Source organism: Notolabrus celidotus, chromosome 9, assembly GCF_009762535.1.
Source record: "Notolabrus celidotus isolate fNotCel1 chromosome 9, fNotCel1.pri, whole genome shotgun sequence".
Classification (NCBI taxonomy): Eukaryota; Metazoa; Chordata; class Actinopteri; order Labriformes; family Labridae; genus Notolabrus; species Notolabrus celidotus.
In genome coordinates, this window is record NC_048280.1 from 5605369 (window position 1) to 5614223 (window position 8855).

The 8855-nt window shown below is 40.9% G+C and overlaps 1 protein-coding gene across 1 annotated transcript; it reads right to left on the minus strand.

Annotated features, from left to right (window-relative positions):
• Positions 1-1501: 1501 nt before the first annotated feature.
• Positions 1502-3404, minus strand: LOC117819049 (UDP-glucuronosyltransferase 2A2-like). The gene is made up of 2 exons (XM_034692252.1): positions 3383-3404; positions 1502-3294 (listed from the first exon to the last, which is right to left on the minus strand). Exon 2 carries the CDS (start codon positions 3284-3286, stop codon positions 1706-1708), a length of 1581 nt encoding a protein of 526 aa, XP_034548143.1. The 5' UTR covers positions 3287-3294; positions 3383-3404; the 3' UTR covers positions 1502-1705.
• Positions 3405-8855: the final 5451 nt, after the last annotated feature.

The window sequence follows — 8855 nt, forward strand, 5'->3', positions numbered from 1 at the left end:
TCTGCAGGCAGAGAAAATTAATAGTGCTTAAGGGTTAAAACAAGTAAAGCAGGAAGGAGATATAATTTTTACATTGTCATAATTTCATGAACTACTTAATGCAGTTTTTAGTCATGAAATGCTTACGTATGTATCAGGTGTTAAAAGTTATTACATTTACAGTATGTACACATCATCACAATGGATGCAAACTCATTTGTCAACCTTAGTTTTTATTTCTTTAACAACAAACTTTAAATTTCCTTTAACAAACTGAGTTTTAATGAAATGTTTTAACTATTTTTTTCTTCCTTATTTCCTGATCTTATATTTTAAATTGTTTTATGTTTTCATGCTTATGTTTGTTTGATGTCATATTTTAAATTTGATATTTTCTGACAAGCTATGGCGTTATGGAATTAAACTGATATTGGATCTACAATTAAATGTTGGGCACACAGGCACCCTGCCGGGGTTGTCAAGAGGTCTGTGTCAGCTTTGGGCTGCGACTTGACAGAAAAGATTCAATGTGTGAGTCTTAATCCTTGGGAAGAAGTTCTGAGATTAATTGATAATTAAAGGGTTAATTTCGGTTAAGACAAGATGATTCTGTGTCCGGCGGGACAGTGAGACTCTGTAAATTATGGACTTCAGAGCAGTGAAGGGAGCTGATTATTTAGAATAATCCCTCCTAATTTAAATAATTAGACTAAACACTATTTACTATGTACATTATGTTACATAAGTACAGAGAGAGAGAGAGAGAGAGAGAGAGAGAGAGAGAGAGAGAGAGACAGAGAGAGAGAGAGACAGAGAGAGAGAGAGAGAGAGAGAGAGAGAGAGAGAGAGAGAGAGAGAGAGAGAGAGAGAGACAGAGAGACAGAGAGAGAGCGAGAGAGAGAGAGAGAGAGAGAGAGAGAGAGAGAGACAGAGACAGAGAGAGAGAGAGAGAGAGACAGAGAGAGAGAGACAGAGGGAGAGAGAGAGAGAGAGAGAGCGAGAGAGAGAGAGAGAGAGAGAGAGAGAGCGAGACAGAGAGAGAGAGAGACAGAGAGAGAGAGAGAGAGAGAGAGAGAGAGAGAGAGAGAGAGAGAGAGAGAGAGAGACAGAGAGAGACACAGAGAGAGAGAGAGAGAGAGAGAGCGAGCGAGTAGATCAAACATAACTGGCCGCATATAAAATGTAAATGTTTGAAGTGTTTGCTGTGTGTTTTTGTTGATTGTTACTGTTCTGGTTTTTGTTTTTAACTCTGTAAAGCACTTTGAATTGCTCTTTGAATGAATGGTGCTTAATAAATAAACGTGCCTTGCCTTTTTTTCCCCATTTATATCATATTTTAATACTTGTTTAGTGTTCCTCTTGTTAACATTACAGAGGCGGAGTTCATGACTGATACTCCCACTGCCATTTAGCAGAGAGAGCATGAAGTCTTTTGGTCTCAAAGGAAAAAAGCTAATTTGGCTTCCATTTCAATAGACAGTCTATTAATAAAACAATCATGGAGTCTTTTCAGCCTTTAAAGATTTATTTTGTGGCACTGCATCACCCTCATCAAAACTCACACTGACAAGACTCATAGAGGCACTTACATGAAATATATTTTAGCATCTTCCTTTTCATTTATCCTTCTCTACTTAACTCATTCTTTATTTTGTGCTGGTGTCGACGACATACCTGACTCGACAGTCGAATACATAACAGAAGCAGTCGAAAGGGGACTCAAGTATTAGTCTGTTTTTCTTCTCCTTCCACCAAACACTTTAGACAGCAAGTATTTCACTACAACAAAACAAATCAGAGCCATCATCATGACCACAAACAACAACAGAGCAATGACATCAATGGAGTGGTACTGAATCCAGGACAACTTGTAGGACTTGGTCTTTAAGTGAGCCGCTCCCTTGTGTCTCATGACAAACTCGATCCAGAACATAGCCCGGTCCAGAGGCTTTATGGGCTGGTCTCTGTGCAGTCTGGAGAGCTCCTGCATGTTCTCCCTGTAGGTCGGCTCATGAAGCACCGCCTTCAACGTATCCAGGAATATGTCTTTGTTTAACGTGCTTAAGTCCAGCACTTTGGCAACACCCCTCACTCTCATCCTGAAGAGGTTATCATCCTGGTCAAACATCAGAGGAAGGCCCACAATGGGGACTCCATGGTAGATGGCCTCTTGGAGTCCATTGGTGCCTCCGTGGGCCACAAACACTCTAATCTTTGGGTGTCCTAAGAGGTCATTTTGAGGCAGCCAGTCCAGCAGCAAGGTGTTGTTACCCAGGGTGGATGGTCTCTTCCCAGTATGCCTCCAGAGGACCTTCTGAGGTAACTCGGCAAAAGCAGCAGCAACATGGTCGGCGATCTCTTCTGGAAGAGTCCCCACCAAGGTCCCCAAGCTCATAATAATGACCCCATGCTCTGCAGAGCTCTGGACAAAGTCCTCCAGATCTTTAGGAAGCGGCTTGGAGGGTTTACACTGAAACCCACCCATGTAGACTACATTGGGCATTGTGGGACGAGGGAACTCAAAGGTAAAGTCATTTCTCATCAACCATATGTCTGCTGCCTGAACCAGATCATCATAGTGCACATCAGGACCAAAGTATCTCTGGACAACAGGCGTGTAATGCTGTTTAAGTGCCATCTGGTTTTGAAGCGTCATTAAGCCAAAGAAAACATTTTTCCCTCTTTGCCAGAAAGTCATCTTGTCAGTCAGTTGGGTACCCGGTATGGGAACATATGAAAAAGGGGAGGGGGCAATTGTGTTATGTCCATCTTCAATTATCGTCCACCGTACATTGAAGACAAGAGGCAGACCCAACTGATGGGCCAGAAGAATCCCTCCGCCAAAGCAGGGGTCTGTCAGAACGACATCATACTTGGCTTCTCGGAAGGACTGCATCTGTTTTTCATCCTCAAATATCTCTTGCATTGTATCCGCCACAGTTTTGTGGGCATCATGCATCATTGACATAAACTCTGCTGCATTTTCTAACAATGCTGAAATTGAAGTGTGGGCCTCATACCGGAGCTGCAGCATTCTTTCTGCAAATTGATTTAACCCCTCAGTGTCAGATGTAGGGACAACATCCAGGTTGATTAAGTGGTAGTGATTGGACTCTTCTCCTGTGTACATGCTCTTTTTGGGCCGGATCACAGTGATGTTGTGACCCCTGGAATGGAGCTCCTGGGTGAGGACCTTCATGTTGACCCAGTGGCTTCCATCCACAGGGACAACAAGGACTTTCCCTCCATCAGTTCTTTGAATGGAGATGAGCAGTGCAGCCAGAGTCACCAATCTGAACGGAATCATCTTTGAATCTGGAATTATTCAACCAGAGAGAGGGTGCAATGGTTACTCAGGACCCACAAGTCACAGGGAGGATTTTATTGTTAAGCTTACACATACCGTGATGAGTTAAACGCTGATGTCTCTGTGGGACCTGGAAAATCAAACAAGACAATCAGGAACAACATAGCGTTATTTATTCATTTTTAATCAAAGTTAATGGTTTTAATTGAAGGAAGCAGTAATACAAATAAGACTAGAGCAGGGTTGTCAAACATGCGGCCGGCGGGCCAAAACTGGCCCGCCAAAGGTTCAAATCCGGCCCGCGGAACGACTTTGCAAAGTGAAGAAATTACAGAGAACACATTAACTGGAATTTTTCAATGAAAGTAACTACTATTTCAGATTTTTCCTCTGGGGGGTCACCTAAAATCATAGGAGTAAACCAAAACCTGAACAATGCTTTTTTTCTTAAAGTGAGAAGATAGATTACTTGCTATTTGCAAAATCCAGTTGAGATCAGGCGGCAACCTCTGGTCTATAAAAGATGAGTCCAATGCGGAAGTGCAAAAAACTGCAGTTCATTGAGGATCCGCTTGAGGCGGGCTCAAGACAATCTTTACAGTAGAAATAAACATGTTTACAGCCTGGTACAAAAGACGAGTGTAGTCTGGATAGCTCATTTCTGTATCGGCACACACTGTACGTGGTTGAATTTTTTTCTAATGCGGCAATTTGGAAGATACTGAGATTATGAGTCTTCCAATGAGAGGCACAGCTGACTTGACTGACAGGCGGGAACACTGTAGTTGTTGGCTAGTCAACCAGCCTCTTTACATCACAATAGCTCGACAGCAGTCGAGCAGCATATTGTATACAGTCTATGGTGCTGACTGAGTGAACCAGAAGCTGAAAAGCGTTTTTTTTTTCAAGACTTTTTTTCTCAAAGTGATAAAAGAAATGACTTGCTGTTTGCATAATCCGATTGAGATTCATAAAGATTTTTTTGGGCACTATAAGATGATCCACTAACTACTAACTCTAGCAGTACACCGCTGCATACAACACTGTCCAGCAAGCAAACAGTTCATGCTGGAACTGAGGAGTCCAAAATAGTCAACTTTACCTTCTTCATTATTATAATCTATCTGTTCTTTTGCAGTAAACATTAAACTCTGTGTCAGGTGAATGGATAACTTGTGTGTTTGGTGTGTTCGCAGCATGTTTCAGTGCTTAAAGAGCAAAAGCCCACTGTGAGACTCATCATGGCAAAAAAGACCATACAAACATATTATGTTATGATTTTACTGGTCCGGCCCACTTCAGATCAATTTGGGCTGTGTGTGGCCCCTGAACTGAAATGAGTTTGACACCCCTGGACTAGAGGCTTGAAATTTAGTTCCTGCTCCTTCCGCCACCAAAACATTCATTAAGACAACTATATGTTGTTCCCGAACAATTAACAATAAAAATATGAATAATTCGTCATTCTGGTGTTTACCAGGGTGGCGCTGTTTAGTCGACCAAATATCTGTTATCAACCTGTGTGTATGTAATGACCATAGACTGTATAATAATGTTTCTGAAGAGTTGGTTTGAAGCCGATCGTCGGCGGGAGCCATATTGGAAATGTTAAACTCAACCTAACTGCTGTCGAGCGATTATGACGTAACGAGGCGGGCTTTGAGCCTCCTCGCCAACAGCTACAGTGTTCCCGCCTGTCAATCAAGTCAGCTGTGCCTCTCATAATGGAAAACTCGTAATCTTAATATTTTGAACCAGGCTGTAAACATGTTTATTTCTGCTGTAAAGATCGGCTTTTTTGAATTGGTGTGTCCTCAAGTGGACACTCGGGGAACTGCAGTTTTAAAAAATGTCTGCATTGGCTTCAATTATTGCCGCTTGTTAATGACAGAGAGCAACAAGTTCCATTTGTGTCCACCTGGGCTGCAGGATTTATCCTGCTGTGTTATGTTCCTCATAAGGACCATGCACCCTCCAGTGACCTTTTTGGGTATTGCTCTTACATGATGGTAACAAAGAGGACACTGACATTCAGCTTCTTGTGGCACTTCAAAAAATATAATTGAAAAAAACAGGATTTATATGTAGAAATGTTAATATATATGTGTTTTCTCCATTGGTTTGTATTTCCATTCCTCAACAATGCTCATTAATAATTCTTGTGTTGCTTATGCAGAGATACATCTGTGAAACATTGTTGTTCCTCTTTACATGACTGGATACGAACATGAAAGCATTTTCAGTTTAATATAAAATATGATACAAGTTTAATGACAGTACTTTGATTCAGCTGTAGTAATTATATGCTGTACTTACAGTGGAAAGGTGCTGTGTAGTAGATTTAAAGTCTGTGAAGATGTTGTCTACCAGTCGGCGACAGCTCTGTACATTTTATTGTTTTGTGACCGACCCTTTACACTGACTGTTGTGAAACATGTTGGTTGAAGGCAAAGTTCACAGAGGTGTGTGGAGAGGTTGGTTTTTTCTTCTGAACACACATTAGCCTTTACCATTTCATTCATGCATAGTTTTGGAGTTTGAGCTCTCTTAATAATGACATTCCACATGGACTTGAGACTCTCTAGGATTTCACATGGACTGCTTTTTTTTTAGGTTCATTTGGTCCGTTTACTATGCTCCTATCTGTCACAAAAATACTTTAGTGTCCAATGAGACTTTGTACATGCAGTTATTTAGTTATGACAGGTTGAACCTGGAGTGATATAGTGTTCACTGACAGTAATATGTCTAGAAAGAGTATGTGAAAATGATTTTTACCGGCTGCTACTGTTGTGTCTTAAAGGTGACATATCATGCTTTTTTCATCAATATATATTGGTCTAAGAGGTCCCCAAAACATGTCTTTAAAGTTTATGCTCAAAAAAACACTTTGAAATCAGATTTTGACATGCCTGAAAAGCCCTCTTCTTCAGTCCTCCTCAGAACAGTCTGTTTTCTCTCTGACCACGCCCCCTCCGGAAGTGGATGTGGTCTCGGCTCTCCAGCACATTGATCTAATGTTTACATGTTGGCTGAATATACACGGCTGCTCAGAGATCACGTTACTTCAACCCTCTGAATCTGATCCAGAATCTGATCCTGACGGAGAGACGCCTGTAGCAGGACCTTTCTGAAGGATTGGTCACAGATTTAGTGTTTCTTGTTGTTTTATTTATCAGTATGTCGACGTGTGTCTTGGTACACAGCTACGAACATGTAGCTATGTGGCTATGCTAACTAGCGCTAGCACTTATCCATGATAAATAAAAATCATCCACTAGATCTTCAAATCTGCAGACGTGGGGAGTAAAACCGACCTCTGCCAGAAAGGCAGCAGGAACTTTCTGAAGGATTGGTCACAGATTTAATGTTTCTTGTTGTTTTATTTGTCAGTATGTAGATGTGTGCCTTGGTACACAGCTACAGCTATGAACATGTAGCTATGTAGCTATGCTAACTAGCGCTAGCACTTATCCATGACAAATAAAAATCATCCACTAGATCTTCAAATCTGCAGACGTGGGGAGTAAAACCGACCTTTGTGTTTATTAAGACAGCCTACAACTAGCATGCCTCCCTCCTAAGCTCCTTGTTAGCACACATTTGTGCAGGTAATGAAAAACGGAGGAGGAGTTGAGTTGTATTTTATACAGTCTATGGGCTGAACAAGCTCCGAGCTCTGACTCTGTGACAGACCGGATATTGTTGTTACGTAACAAAAACACGAAAGTCTGAAACGGCTCGTTTCACACACATTTACAGAAAGGTGGAGAAATCAAAACAGGGGCAGACATGGTCTTGTTAGTGAAATGACAGCTGGACTCGGCTCCAGTCACCCAACCCCCCTACAACCCCGATCAGGATAAGGGGTAAAGATGGATGAATGGATATTTGGCTCCTACAATCTTTATATTCAGAAATATCCTTGACTTAATACAAGTCTCCAGGTGATCCCTGACATAGTCCATTTAAAATCCCTACTATAAAAACATGTCAGGCACAAACTGGCACAGCGCTTGATAGTCAAGAAAAAAACATAGTTGACCAGGATACATTGGCGTGAAACATTTTACTTTAAAGCTCCTGTGAGGAACTTTCTGTTAGTGTCAGTTTTGTTGGATGAAGTCGTAGCTATTTTTGTTTTGGACATCACAATAATCACCTGTTTTATGAATGGATGGATTTGGGATATGATGCTGTTCATGTACATACACTGAACAAAAATATAAATGAACACTTTTTTTTTTGCTCCCATTTTTCATGAGCTGAACTCAAAGATCTAAGACTTTTTCTATGTACACAAAAAGCCTATTTCTCTCAAATATTGTTCACACATTTGTCTAAATCTGTGTTAGTGAGCACTTCTCCTTTGGTGAGATAATCCATCCACTACGGTGGCCCTGAAGGCCAATAGTAATAAATATTTCAAAAGCGCAAAATATATTTGACAGAACACAAAATACATTTCACGAAACCAGAAAAGGTAGGACCATGGTACCTGTTTGTGATTGGCAAAACCCAAATCTGTCTGGCATCAGTCATTTATCATTTCCTGTTTACACTGGATACACGCTTAAAAGACCTCGGACTGCAGAGAAGGGGCGTCACAATATCATTAGAGCTGCTGGGACCTGGACAACTGTTAGGATCACAACATATGTATGTCCCTTGTTGAAGTATTGCGCTATCAACTCAAGCTCCTCCTCCATCCTGGTAAACACTTGAAATTTTGTGCTGGCTCTGCTATTGCGGTATCCAGTGTGAACAGGAAATGATAAATGACTGATGACGGACAGAGTTGGGCTTAGCCAATCACAAACAAGTACCATGGTTCTACCCTGTCCTGTTTTGTGAATTATTGTGTTTTGTGAAATTTATTTTTGTTCTGTGGAATATATTTTGCACTTTTGAAATATGTATTACCTTTGCCCTTCAGGGCCACCGTAATCAACCTCACAGGTGTGGCATATCAAGATGCTGATTAGACAGCACGGTAATTGCACAGGTGCACCTCATGAGGATGGAAGTTAAGAACTTTGAGATGCGGCCCCTGACTAAATACTCACAGGGGTCATCACACAGGTGAGACAATCGAGACACAAGTGGAAACACTCAGCACATAATCAGAACGGAGGGAAAACTCAGGAAGTAACCCTAAAACAGAAACACAGGGAGAAATAACTACAAAATAAAAACAAAAACACATAGACTAGAAACACACATGGAATAAAACACAAGACAAGGTACCAAAGGAAGCAAGGAAGACTTATGAGACTTAAAATACACTGTTAATCTAAGAAAGAGAACAACAAGGAAAATACAACACAAAAACAAAAACAACTTGTGATAAATACGTGCTTACACACTATAAGCAAATGTTCCTTCCACATGGAAGAATATCACCAAGCACTCACAGCTGAGTGTGGAGAAATGGGACAGTGCTGGCATCTTTCACTGTCTACTGTTTTTGAACACCATGAAACACTGAAAATTTGTATTGCTAAATTTAAAAAAAGTCACTACAGGGAAATTGTTTTGTTCAGAAGCAAAAGGGAAAAAATTACAATTG